The sequence below is a fragment of the Macaca nemestrina genome, chromosome 9 (genome assembly GCF_043159975.1).
Source record: "Macaca nemestrina isolate mMacNem1 chromosome 9, mMacNem.hap1, whole genome shotgun sequence".
NCBI lineage: Eukaryota > Metazoa > Chordata > Mammalia > Primates > Cercopithecidae > Macaca > Macaca nemestrina.
In genome coordinates, this window is record NC_092133.1 from 59,740,566 (window position 1) to 59,755,292 (window position 14,727).

The window sequence follows — 14,727 nt, forward strand, 5'->3', positions numbered from 1 at the left end:
TCACCTGGCCTCTTAAACCAAGGCTGAAGAAGCAGCTATTCTCATGCCAGAGGGCAAAAGCTTAAAGCAAGAGGTTGAGGGTGATGGAGTGAAGGAGTCAAGGGGTGTTCTAAAGCTTCTGCTTGCGTGTGACATGTATCATGTTCATTTTCTGCTGGCCAAAGCAAGCAAGTCACATGGTTAAAGCCACAGTTGAGGAAGTGTACTGGGCCAACAGGGGAGGCCCACTGTAACACTTTGTATGTTCCTTGGAAGTGAACAATTTAGGTCTGCAGAGTGCTGCAATTCTGGCCAAATGAAATTGGAAGGGATATTTTTTGGGAGTTCTGAAAAAGATGAAGATGTGTGTATGGGGTAGACATTGTACACTTGGAGCATATGAAGTCATGCTCTGATAGGCACAACTATCATATGAGGTAGGTCACGTACTTCCATGGCAGTTTGGCTCTGCAGATAGGGTGGCCATACCTTGTGCAGTGGATAAATGGTATTAGTGCCTTCTTTTAACTGCTGCATTGTTTGGCAGCTTTCCTATGCTTACTATAAAGGAAGATTCTTGTATTAGAAGGAGGGGGGAATCTCTCAGGTCACACTTTCATGAACTGATCTGTAGTTGAAACAATATTATTCAAACACAGTTGTCTTCTGATCACTCTTACATTTAAAAACTTAGCATAGGCCAGGCACGGTGGCTCATGCCTGTAATCCCACCACTTTGGGAGGCCAAGGCAGGTAGATCACATGAGGTCAGGAGTTCGAGACCAGACCTGGACAACATGGTGAAACCCTGTCTCTACTAAAAATACAAAAACTAGCCGGGAGTGGTGACACGCACCTGTAATCCTAACTACTGGGGAGGCTGAGGCAGGAGAATCACTGGAACCCAGGAGGCGGAGGTTGCAGTGAGCCTAGATGGTGCCATTGCACTCCAACCTGGATGACAAGAGCAAAACTCTGTCTGAAAAAAAAAAAAAAAAAAAAAAAAGCATAGCGACTGAACTTTTTAAAAGGTGTTTTTGTGATTTCTAGAGTGGTTTATTTTTCACTGGCAGTTTATTTCCAAATGTTTTTCTTATTAGGTTTCCCCTGTACTATGAGCTGAAGATTGCTTTTGTCGTATGGCTGCTTTCTCCCTATACCAAAGGAGCAAGTTTAATATATAGAAAATTCCTTCATCCACTTCTTTCTTCAAAGGAAAGGGTAAGATATATAAATTACTTCCATAAATTTTTAAGAAATGCCTAAGCCAAGGCCAGGTATGGTGGCTCATACCTGTAATCTCAGCACTTTAGGAGGCTGAGGTGGGTGGATCACTTGAGGCCAGGAATATGAGACCAGCCTGACCAACTTGGTGAAACCCTACCTCTACTAAAAATACAAAAAAACGTTAGCCAGGTATGGTGGTGCATGCCTATAATACCAGTTAGTTAGGAGGCTGAGGCAGGAGAATCGCTTGAACCCAGGAGATGGAGATTGCAGTGAGCTGAGATCTCACCACTGCACTCTAGTCTGAGCGACAGAACGAGACTCCATCTCAAAAAAAAAAAAAAAAAAAAAACAGGCCAGGCGCGGTGGCTCACGCCTGTAATCCCAGCGCTTCGGGAGGCTGAGGCAGGCAGATCACGAGGTCCGGAGATCGAGACCATCCTGGCTAACACGGTGAAGCCCTGTGTCTACTAAAAATACAAAAAATTAGCTGGGCGTGGTGGCGGGCGCCCGTAGTCCCAGCTACTCAGGAGCCTGAGGCAGGAGAATGGCGTGAACCCAGGAGGCGGAGTTTGCAGTGAGCTGAGATTGTGCCACTGCACTCCATCCTGGGTGAGAGAGCGAGACTGTCTCAAAAAAAAATAAATAAATAAAAAAAAAAGAAGCTCCTAGGCTGGGTGCAGTGGCTCATGCCTGTAATCCCAACACTTTGGGAAGCCAAGGTGGGAGGATTGCTTGAGCCCAGGAGTTTGAGACTAGCCTAGGCAACATAGTGAGACCCCCATCTCTACAAAAAAATTAAAAATTATTTGGTCACGGTGGTGCACGCTTATTGTCCCATGCCACTGCATTCCAGTTTAGGCAAAAGGAAGAGACCCTCTCTCAAAAAAAAGAAAAGAAAAGAAAGAAATGCCTATCAACACATGCTTAATGCTATAAAATTTGTGAAACTATTATAGGGAGAATGTTCTATTTTGGGGCTTCTTAACACTATTTTTAAGTAAAACTAACATCTGTGGCTTTTTCCCCCAGGAGATTGATGATTATATTGTACAAGCAAAGGAACGAGGCTATGAAACCATGGTAAACTTTGGACGGCAAGGTTTAAACCTTGCGGCTACTGCTGCTGTTACTGCAGCAGTAAAGGTAATTGTTCATTTACCTTTTTAATCCAGTATCACATTAAGTTAACAAATAAAGAAAAGTGACTTTTTATTTCAAACCATTATAAAATTTTGGCATTTTGCTGTATGTTTATTTTTCTAATACTGGAAAACAAGTAAATAATTTTAAAGATATTTTAATTTTATATTTTCTATACTTGATATTTTGAATCTCTTAATTGATCACAAAATGAGAGGTAGTTAATAAATAATACATGCCTGAAAATGTCATGTAGTCATAATGTTCCCACTTAATGACCTTAAAGTAGTTTGAGTAAAGCACCTGAAGTAAAGATGACCATTGTTTCTTTCTCTGTCTTTGGTGTTCTTTCTCTCTCTTTTTTTCTGTGTCTTTCTCAATGGCAATATCTTGGTAGGATTTCTGGCTTACTTCTGCACCTCTACTTCAATCAATTTGAGGTAACTGATTATTCAAAATAAAGCATGAAAAAGTCTGTTCTTAAAACTTGGTACTTAGCCAATTACTAATGTCATTTGTTATGTTTGCAAGCCAAGTTATCAAATGAATGTGTTCCGTAAAAATTTGCATTATGGTTTTGGATTTCTTTGCATGTTGTAATTTGTGTGGTTTATTTTAAATACTTTAGCATAATTGATTTTGGTGTGTTTGGTATGGAAAGAAAATAGCCTTCTGTGTTCCTTAGTTGCTTCATGTATAAAATGGGGGTAATATACCTGTGAGAATATATAAAAGCACAGTGCTTGCTTGCGTATAGTAGGAGCCCAATAAACATAAATATCATGTGTCTATCTCCATTCAAGATTCAAGTGAAAATTTAAGGTTTTTGCTATTAAATTAAATTGAGACTGAATAGTATTCTGCTTTCAAGTTAGTCTCTTAGTTATCTTGAACTAAAACAACAATGCTATGGAAACAAATATTCTAGTTAAGTGGTGATTTTATATAACTGTAATGGCGAAGGGATATGAAATGAGGGCACTTTCACTTTTCAGAGAGGTTTTTGGCTCAAGTATCAAACTGAATATAATGAATAAGAAGGAAAATTCAAATTAGCATTACATTGAGGGTTAAATGGAAATTTATTAACTGTGCAGCACTATACACTATATTACTATTTTTTTTTTTTTTTTTTTTTTTTTTGAGACAGAGTCTTGCTCTGTCGCCCAGGCTGGGGTGCAGTGGCCGGATCTCAGCTCACTGCAAGCTCCGCCTCCCGGGTTTAGACCATTCTCCTGCCTCAGCCTCCCGAGTAACTGAGACTACAGGCGCCCGCCACCTCGCCCGGCTAGTTTTTTGTATTTTTTTTTTAGTAGAGACAGGGTTTCACCGTGTTAGCCAGGATGGTCTCGATCTCCTGACCTCGTGATCCGCCTGTCTCGGCCTCCCAAAGTGCTAGGATTACAGGCTTGAGCCACCGCGCCCGGCCTATACACTATATTATTAAGACAACTATATTATTAATGATTATTAATGATCAGCACTTTAATATAGCATAGTTTTCCTGTTATTTGGCCTCTAAAGGCTTTTTCTTTTATTAGGATAGGTTTATAAATGAATACAGAAATAGCAAAGTTTTCAGCTTAAAGGGCTACGTTTTATTTTAGAAGTTCATTTTGCTTTTTATTTCTTGCTTAGTGAAAATGCATTCCTGATTTCCATATCTGCTAAAAAAAGATTATCCAGGAGATAATCCAGCCACTGGGAATTCTAAAAAGAGGGAATAGATGCAATTATCAAAGAAATAATATAATAATATTTCCCAGAACTGAAGGATATGAATCTTCAGATTGAAAGGTCCCACCAAGTACTTAGCACAATGAATGAAAAGAATGACTGACTCTAAGTGAAGTTATTGGGTATCCCAAAACACCAGTGATAAGGAAAGAATTCATAAAGATTCCAAATATAAAAAGCATGTCACATTTGGCCGGGCACAGTGGCTCACGCCTGTAATCCCAGCATTTTGGGAGGCCAAGGCGGGCGGATCACTTAAGGTCAGGAGTTCAAGACCAGCCTGGCCAACATGGTGAAACCCCGTCTGTACTAAAAACACAAAGATTAGCTGGGCGTGGTAGCGGACGCCTGTAATCCCAGCTACTTGGGAGGCTAAGGCAGGAGAATTGCTTGAACCCAGAAGGCGGAGGCTGCAGTGAGCTGAGATCGCGCCACTACACTCCAGCCTGGGTCACAGAGCAAGACTCTGTCTCAAAAAAAAAAAGCATTCCACATTCAAATGATGTAGAATCAGAATGACATTAAATTTCTAAACAGTGACAAGGAAAGCTTGAAGACAGTAATACCATCCATGATACCATCATGATTTTCACCCTCAAGTACTATAACAGTCAAGCTCTCGGTTGTGTGAGCTTAGAATTAAGAAATTTCTTAATTCTAGGCATGCAGAGTCACAAGATTTACCTCCTGGTTATCTTTTGTCAGGGCAGATTTGTTCACCAGAGCTAGGGAATGGTCCATAAAATGGGAAACCCACGGGATCTGGGAACCAAGTTATTCAGCACAGAAAGGAGATGACAAAAATTCCCAGAGAGAACACCACACAGCAAGCCCAAAGTGCAGCCAGCCGAAACTGGATGTGGTGGATGAAAGGTGCCAGGAGGGATGGCTCTGGTAGACCTACAAAGCCAAGAGGATCTTTCGTGCTGCACAGAGATGATACTAAAACCGGTGAGAGGCCGGGCGTGGTGGCTCACACCTGTAATCCCAGCACTTTGGGAGGCCGTGGTAGGTGGATCATCTGAGGTCAGGAGTTCAAGACCAGCCTGGCCAACATGGTGAATCCCCGTTTCTACTAAAATACAAAAAAATTAGCTGGGCATGGAGAATTGCTTGAACCTGGGAGGTGGAAGTTGCAGTGAGCCAAGATCACACCATTGCACTCCAGCCTAGGTGACAAGAGTGAAACTCTGTCTCAAAAAATACTAATAATAAAATAAATAAATAAATAAATAAGTAATAAAACCAGGGAGAGGGCATGCTTCAACCAGATGACACATTGGCTCTAGGCCACTGGTGCCCATGCAGCTGCCCATGATCCCTGAGCACCATGAAAAAATATATTGGCGGCAATGTAAAGAGAAAGAAGGTAAGACGATGAAAAAGAAAAAAAAGGCATGATCATTAACTCTGGCAAAAAAAAACAAAAGTTACATAAGAAAGGAAATAATGGAGTATGACTGCATTTACATTATAATAATGAACACAGACTAAGGATTTAACAACTGTGGTTTTGCCATATTGAGGGTATCGGGGAAAGAGAAGGAAAGTAGAAGAGAACTAAAATCCTCATCTGTTACAATAGGAAAGTAGAGGGTTTAAAGGGGCTGCATCAGCAGGGGATGAAGAGGAGAAGGGGACTAAGCTTGTTGCTTTTTGCTACAAAATTTAGCATTTTTGACTTTGCAAATCAAGTACATGTATTTATTTACACCCAATGAAGATGCTGTCTGAATTTTTCCTATTTAAAAGCATTCTTGGCCGGGCGCGGTGGCTCAAGCCTGTAATCCCAGCACTTTGGGAGGCCGAGACGGGCGGATCACAAGGTCAGGAGATCAAGACCATCCTGGCTAACACGGTGAAACCCCGTCTCTACTAAAAAGTACAAAAAACTAGCCGGGCGAGGTGGCGGGCGCCTGTAGTCCCAGCTACTCAGGAGGCTGAGGCAGGAGAATGGCGGGAACCCGGGAGGCGGAGCTTGCAGTGAGCTGAGATCTGGCCACTGCACCCCAGCCTGGGCGACAGAGCGAGACTCCGTCTCAAAAAAAAAAAAAAAAAAGCATTCTTCAACATGGTTCTGTGGAGAAAAACTGGAAATTAAATTTCAAGTTGAAAAATTATTTAGAGAACACATTTTAGAATATTGTCTTAAAAAACAAGCATACAAATCCCATTTTTCCTCCTCATTTTTAGTATTTGCATACAACAATATATTATTCTCCTATTTTGTGAGATGCCTTTGTACATATTGTGACTATTTTGTGCGGTACTTGTTTTATTTTGACTTGTATTTACTACTCCCACATAGGGAATCAGCAGTCCCCACTGTATTATCTTATCCTCATTCCCTTCCCATTTATTTTTATCTTACACTTCGCCTCCATTGATGTTTAGCATTCTACATACTATTTATTCAGCATCTGTTTATTTAATGCCCTCTGCATAGTAGGTACTGGGAATGTAGCAATTAGCAAGATAGATACAGCCCTCACCTGCACAATCTACTGTCTGTCTGGAGCTAATGTCTATATTAGCTAGGGAATAGCCCACAAAAATTTTATTTCTAACTGAAAATTGTATTTCACCTCTAGTTGATAAGACCCCACCCATTACTCTTCATTATTAAAATAAGCATTATCTCACAGGAATACTTTTCTGTAAAAATGCCATGAAAACAAAAATGTATCTATTTCATATAGCTATTTTTCTGGCTCTCTTATGATTTGTTTCTTTTAATTTATATGTTTAACACCTTAAAATCACCTGTCCACCCCAAAGGCAGTAATATTGATAAAAATCATCTAAGTCACTCCTGCAAAACAAATAGAAGCCCATATCCCTTAAATGAAATCGGATACTGGATTTGGAACCGTCCCCATTTGTTTGCAATGCTGTGATTCTTTTATCCATAACATCCCTGGATATGAGGTAACCTTCACTATTCTCATGAGTACAGGAATGTTGGAGATCCCATCCTGGAGTCTATATTATTCACTAGAAATGGTCATTAAATATGCTGAACATAGCATAATGTTAACCCTGTTTGCCTCAAGTTATACTGTACTTATTTTAAAGTACACGAAATTAGTTTCATCTCTGCAGATGTCAAACAAGGGCATTGTCATAGAAGAATCACTGAACCAGACACTTCATACCGAAGAGTAAATTGAAAGTGAAATAGGAAATAGGTCAGGTTTAAGGAGAAGCTGCAAGAAAGCCAACAGTAAGATTTGAAAATTATTTAAAATTTTTACAATATATAGTTTGTTTAAAGTATCTTTGAGGCTAAACATTCTTGGATTCTTGGTGTGACCTTTGAAGAATGGGTAATAACCTGACTAGGTTTCCCAGGTTGAACCACCTGAGCATGTTAAAGGTGAAAATAGGAATCTAATCAGAACATTTATTACACCATAAAGCAATTTTCTGAAAATGTTACTCAGTTCTATGACCTCATTACCAGGCATCTGTTCACAAGGTCACTGTACAAGTTTATTTTGGCTGAGCAAAGCATAAACATTTGAAGGACCTTCAAGGATTTTGCTGAGGATTTTTAGCATTCCATAGCTTTCCACATGAGAAACGTAGGTGGTTTCGTGCAGATGAACAACACTACTGCCAGATGAAGGACAGATGAAGAAAAGTACTGTCCGTTGTATTAACCATGTCTTTGAACTTCTCTGGCAGCCTTTTCTTGGTGAATTTCTTTAGCAGATATAAGAACTCAATTACCACAGACTTTTGAGCTCTATAGGTAAAATTGTTGAAATCTAATTGACTTTAAATGATCCCGATTAGGTCAAAAATCCTAACATCTTACTGTCTTTTTTATGACTTTCTGTTTGTGAATGACTTTGAGAATATACAACTTAGTATTATACACTTAAAAAAAAAAAAAAGGAAAGAACCTTTGTCCAGACAATGGAAAAAGAAGGTTGTACTATTTTTCCTACAATCTAAGGAAGCAGAATGGTATAATAAAAATTGAATGCTACAGCAATTGAGTTAATCTGCATTTTTTTTAGTGTTGATTCCACTACAAATTAGCCGTGAGATTTTGGACAAATCATCTGCATTGATCTAAGTATTAATTTTTCTCACTTGTAAAACGAAGCGGTGAAACGTGATTTCTAAAACCCCTTATATCTCTAAAACAGTGGTTCTCAACTAGAGGCAATTTTGTGCCCCTGCCCTTACCATGGGACATTTTAGGTTTTCACCACTGAGAGGGGGCTGCTACTGGTATCTAGTCGGTAAAGAAAGGTCAGGGATGCTGCTTAATATTCTACAAAGCACAGAACGTTCCCCACAACAAAAAATTATCTAACGAAAAATAGCAGGAGTGTTAAGTTGAGAAACTGCTCTAAAAGTATGATGAGTCAGAAAAAACTGAAGAGAACATATAAATATATATAAGTAGTTTTAGTGATAGGTTACAAATAATTTTTACTTCCTTTTTAAAATTTTTCTCCATGTTATCAGTGTTCTTCAATAAATATGTATTGCTTTCATCTTAAACACACTAAAATATTTTATTCACCTAATGTAAATGCAGTCAGTTCCATTCTGGGCTTGGTCAGATCAATTGCTGAATGTGCATAGGGAAATGAGATTTCCTTAAAAACTAGGAACTAACCTTATCTGCAATTATAATGTAATGTCAAGGATCAACAAGAAATAGAGCTTAGTGACTATTGTTTACTGAATAGTATAATAAGAATTATTCTGTAAAAGAATGTTTTGTGCTTGTAAGATTATAAAGCATTGCTGGTTATATGTTTTTAAATCTGTGATTTAAAATGTGAAGAAAATAAATTGAAGGTTTTATACAAAGGTGCTGATAAACATAATAAATTCTCCTTATTTAAAACAAAATATAGTAATTTTAATGTAGTGTTTAACCAGGAAATGAAGTATTTAAACAAAGACAGCATTATTTGAGTGTGAAGAAATTGGAATTACTCATACATGCAGGGTCCCTTTTTATGGATGCCAACCATGTGCTTAGATACTTGAGTAGACATTCAGATGTCCTAGTGCCCTTGGATGTAAATGAGCTCTCTGTGGAGCCAGTGTGGGGAGCTGCTTCTCAGCTGAAGAATCCCTTCCAGAGCCTGAGTGTGCTAGCTCTGGACCCAGCCCTCCTGCCCAGTCAGTCCCTGCAGTATTCTCAGTTTCTTACCGACGCATATTTGGGCCCATCTAAATCCAAACCCTGAGAATTCAGTGCCACCTGAAGTTCAGATGGTTCAGGAACAATTCTGCTCATGATGATCAGTTTCAATGTGTAAAATATTCTACAGAATACTTAATTACTTTGACTTTTACATTTTCATCATAATCTCTGTTACTTTGTTAGGATCAATTTTAACATACACAGAGTACAGACAATTCTGCAGAGAATAGGAACTAAAGTGCTGAAATATGAAATTATCTTGTGAATGGTAATCCTGCCTTTCCTCTTTATTGACTAAGACCACTGTTTCCATACAGCAGACTAGACTAGAACTTTTCTTCCTTCTTTCTTTCTTTTTCTCTTTCTGTCTTTCTTTCATTCTTTCTCTCTCTTCCTTTCTCTTTCTCTTTTTCTTTCTCTCTTTCTCTCTCTCTTTCTTTCTTTCTGTCTGTCTTTCTTCTTTCCTTTTTTAGAAACAGGGTCTCGCTTTATCACCCAGACTGGAGTGCAGAGTTGTGATCACAGCTAACTAAAGCCTCAAACTCCTGGCCTCACGTGATCCTCCCACCTTGGCCTCCCGAAGTGTTGGAATTGCAGGCGTGAGCCACTGCACCGGGTCCTTTTCTCATTTTTTTATACTTTTGTCTTAACATTATATAAATTAAATAGAAGAAAATAGATACACAAAGCATTATTTATTTTAACAAAACCAATACCTTTTAACATTGTTATTTACAAGTGACTGTAACGTTCTATTTGTGACCTCAAAAATAGACCATTTTTCTTTTACTGATGGGATTAAAGCATTAGATACAGGAAACATGGGTGAGAAATGGATCAGAAATTCTTAGAGTATACCACATATTGACTAATTTTGTAATATTAAAGACAATATTTTTAAAAAGAAAAAAAGTCACCCATCCCATCTGCCTAAACATTGTACTGTTGTTAGTTTTGCATTTTTCCCTGCCTACTTATAGCCATACTGCACACTTGCAACCATATTATGCATGTGATATAGAATTCTGGGGTAGAGGGAAGATATCTCCACTTACCATTATTATAGCAAACATAGTTCCTTTATTACTGGAGTTTTTGTGTTGAAGATGTAAAAACTGGAAGGAATATGGTGGCCTTCAGAAGTGATTACTTTATAATTATACCCTTCCTTTAAACTGGTTACATTGGATACTTGTAATTTATATAATGTTTTCAAAGTCCATAATACTGCACCAATTTCTCTCTTATATTAGTTTTATTCTAGGCCCATAAAAAATATACAGTGGATGGCCGGGCGCGGTGGCTCAAGCCTGTAATCCCAGCACTTTGGGAGGCCGAGATGGGCGGATCACGAGGTCAGGAGATCGAGACCATCCTGGCTAACACGGTGAAACCCCGTCTCTACTAAGAAATACAAAAAATAGCCGGGTGAGGTGGCAGCGCCTGTAGTCCCAGCTACTCGGGAGGCTGAGGCCAGAATGGCGTGAACCCGGGAGGCGGAGCTTGCAGTGAGCTGAGATCCGGCCGCTGCACTCCAGCCTGGGCTACAGAGCGAGACTCCGTCTCAAAAAAATATATATATATACAGTGGAAAGTCCAATTTTCCAAGGTGATAATGGCTGTTAAAGTGTTGGAGGTTCTCAAAGAGGGCTCATATTCTCTTTTTGCTTTTCCCTACAGTACCTGGCTTTCTGGAAAGCCTTGAAGAGGTTGATAATACTTGGGTATTGATAATGGTAGCATTGGTTACTCAAGAGCTAAATTTAAATCCAGCCTGTAGAGAGATCACCCAGATACCTCAAGGTTGGGCCTTGCCTTGCTCATGTTTAATCTAAACCTGAAGCAACCCTTGGTGGGTGGTGTAGTCTACCCATGGAGAAGCCTGTGGCCATACCTCTAGTTTGCTGCCGAACCTCTGCATAAAACCTACAGTGTTTACATTAAAACATGCTGCCATCTATGGAGGACTCTTTAACAGTCAAGAGTAATGAAAAAGAAGGGACATAAAAAAGTATTTAGTTTACTTATTACATATTCAACATCAGTAGCATACCAGGTGCACCAGGAGAATAGAAGAAGCCTAAGATTTGTCCCTCTCCTCTAGTGTCTTAAAAGTCTTGCTCTGGAGGCAAAATATACCTATCACAACAGTAGAAGTAACAGTATTATGTGCATTCATTTGTGAGGTCTATCCCAAGAGATTTGTTGATTATGCTTGTTAAACATACCAAAGTTTGGGGATGATATAATTATAAAATTAGACTGATTCTGTTACACTTTAAGTCATTTGTATCCTGAAATGTACCTTCTTGAGTGGGAGGGTTTGGGAATTACAGCCAGCCTTGGAAATCGCATGTGAATTGAGTAAAGGGTATCATGGACATGCATGTCGTTTGTCATCTGTGTGGCAGTAGATAAAGAAATCAGGGGGCCGGGTGCGGTGGCTCACGCCTGTAATCCCAGCACTTTGGGAGGCCGAGGCGGGCGGATCACGAGGTCAGGAGATCGAGACCATCCTGGCTAATATGGTGAAACCCTGTCTCTACTAAAAAATACAAAAAACTAGCCGGGCGAGGTGGCGGGCGCCTGTAGTCCCAGCTACTCAGGAGGCTGAGGCAGGAGAATGGTGTGAACCCGGGAGACAGAGCTTGCAGTGAGCTAAGATCCAGCCACTGCACTCCAGCCTGGGCGGCAGAGCGAGACTCCGTCTCAAAAAAAAAAAAAAGAAGAAAAGAAATCAGGAATTGCTGAGAGAGGGCACATAACTACGAAGATGAAATAAAGAGAATGACATTTCTGAGAAACAAGGCATCTGTTTCAGATGAACACTGGTCACTTCCTTGTAGTATGTCTCTGGAGTCTTCTGTCAACTATCTATTTGATAAGTAAATGATATCTAATAAGGAGGAAGCAAGTATAATAAATTAGACCATGCCACAAATGTTTTTTAAATGTGTGAAATCCAATTATTTTTATTGAGAATAAAGACCTTTAATGATTTCATATCACAATTCAAAAATATGGTAGAAATAAACAGCTCAAGTGGGATATGGAAATGGCATTTGGTTTTGACATAATGTATTATTAACCCAAAGTAACTGAATCAAGACTCAGACATTAAGACCTTTTTCTTGAGTGTAAAATACAAGTTAATAGTAATGTCCAAATGTTTGTAGCACCTTTGACTTTGAAATTTAGAGATGAAGCATTATGGATTAGTTTCTATGGTAACACTGTAACTAGAGGAAATCATAAATTCCTATGTGTGAAAAGAAGAAATAATAAGTATAAAAACCCCCTTAGAAGAATATTTTTAATCTAGCTATAAATAAGAAGTGACTCATCTATATGCTATGCAAATTTAAAGTAGGTAAATTTAGAATTTTTTTTTCTTTTTTTGCTTTTACAAAGCTTTATACTTTAGGAGGGGAAGTGTAGTTATATATGAACAGTTCAGAAAATGTCTCTTTCAGAGCTGCCGTGGTGGAAATGTTCTGTATCTGCACCATCCAATACAGTAGCCACTAGCCACATGCAGCTATTGAACATTTGAAAAGTGGCTAGTGCAATTAAAAGAAGTGAATATTGTATTTTATTTAACTTTACTTAATTTCAATTTAAATACCCACCTGTGCCTAGTATCTGCCATATTGTTAAGGGAAAGGACTTAAAGTCAAATGTAGAGTAGTAGGTATGTCTTGCCAGATAGTTAATTCACTAATTGACTATCATTTTGTATTCCACATTCTTTGGCTCTTACATGTTTCTAACTTGTTCTAGAAAGAGCCATTACCAGTCCTGACTTACCTTAGCTTTAAAACAATGTCATGTCTCTTTTACTTTAAAAAGTTGCCCTTGGCCAGGCGTAGTGGCTCACATCTGTAATCTCAGCACTTTGGGAGGCCAAGGCAGGAGGATCCCCTGAGGTCAGGAGCTCAAGACCAGCCTGGCCAACATGACGAAACCCCATCTCTGTTAAAAATACAAAAATTAGCTGGATGTGGTGCCACATGCCTGTAATCCCAGCTACTCAGGAGGCTGAGGCAGGAGAAACGCTTGAACCTGGGAGGCAGAGGTTGCAGTAGCCGAGATCGCGCCACTGCACTCCAGACTGGGCAACAGAGTGAGACTCTGTCTCTAAATAAATAAATAAATATTAATTAATTAATTAATTAAAAGTTGCGCTAAATCTTAAAGTTTAAGCCCCAAAGTGCTAGTTTTAGGAGACAGCAACATTATGGATGCTGTTTACTCTGAGGGTAAGCCCATCATACATCTTTTTACATTTTAAAATTAAATATGATGCTGAAATGTTTGGGGTGAAATGTACTGATGTCTACAAGTTACTTTGAAATGCATGAAAAAATAAAATGAATTCATGGATGGATAGATGGTAGATATGTGAGAAAGGAGATACCGCAAAATGTAAACAATATTGGGTGTTCATTGTACAATTCTTTCAGCTTTTCTGAAGTTATCTTAATAAAATGTTCAGGGATAGTTAAATGTAAGCATACTAAATATTTTTAAAGTATTTTTTTCTTGGATCTATCACTTCTGTATTAAATAGAGCCAAGGAGCAATAACTGAACGTTTAAGAAGCTTCAGTATGCATGATTTAACAGCTATCCAAGGTGATGAGCCTGTGGGACAAAGACCATACCAACCTCTACCAGAAGCAAAAAAGAAAAGTAAACCAGCCCCCGGTGAATCAGCAGGTGTGCTTGTTTGTTTTAATATATGGTTCTTTTACATGGACACAGGGAGGGGAACAACACACACTGGGGCCTGTCAGGGGGTGGGGGACAAGGAGAGGAGGGAGAGCATTAGGACAAATACCTAATGCATGCAGGGCTTAAAACCTGGATGATGGGTTGATGGGTGCAACAAACCACCATGGCACATGTATACCTGTGTAACAAACCTGCACATTCTGCACATGGATCCTGGAACTTACAGTAAAATTATATATAAAGTGTATATATATATATGATTCTTCCATAATTGGGCTTGTAGATACTAAAATGATACATGATAACTATCTGAATTTAGGTAGAAAAAATTTACTTCTAAGCTTGTATTTTTTACTTTTACATTTAATCATAGTTCTTTTCCTCTGAATTTTTTCTAAATTAGTACTTGCTAGGCCAGGCGCAGTGGCTCAGGCTGGGTGCAGTGGCTCACACCATAAATCCCAGCATTTTGGGAGGCTGAGACGGGTGGATCATGAGGTTAGGAGTTCAAGACCAGCCTGGCTAACATGATGAAACTCCGTCTCTACTAACAATACAAAAAAAATTAGCCGGGCATGGTGGCACATGCCTGTAATCCCAGCTACTTGGGAGGCTGAGGCAGGAGAATTGCTTGAACCCTGGAGGTGGAGGTTGCAGTGAGCTGAGATGGTGCCACTGCACTCCAGCCTGGGCAACAGAGTGAGACTTTGTCTCAGGAAAAAAAAAAAAAAA

At 39.2% G+C, this 14,727-nt stretch overlaps 1 protein-coding gene across 1 annotated transcript in view; it reads left to right on the forward strand.

Annotated features, from left to right (window-relative positions):
- LOC105466227 (receptor accessory protein 3) overlaps positions 1-14,727 on the forward strand; it is a 102,297-nt gene that overhangs the window by 77,375 nt on the left and 10,195 nt on the right. The window contains exons 4-6 of the mRNA XM_071069620.1: positions 1,080-1,200; positions 2,239-2,352; positions 13,833-13,980. Of these exons, the coding sequence (XP_070925721.1) occupies positions 1,080-1,200; positions 2,239-2,352; positions 13,833-13,980 (383 nt within the window). The remainder of the gene's footprint in view (positions 1-1,079; positions 1,201-2,238; positions 2,353-13,832; positions 13,981-14,727) is intronic.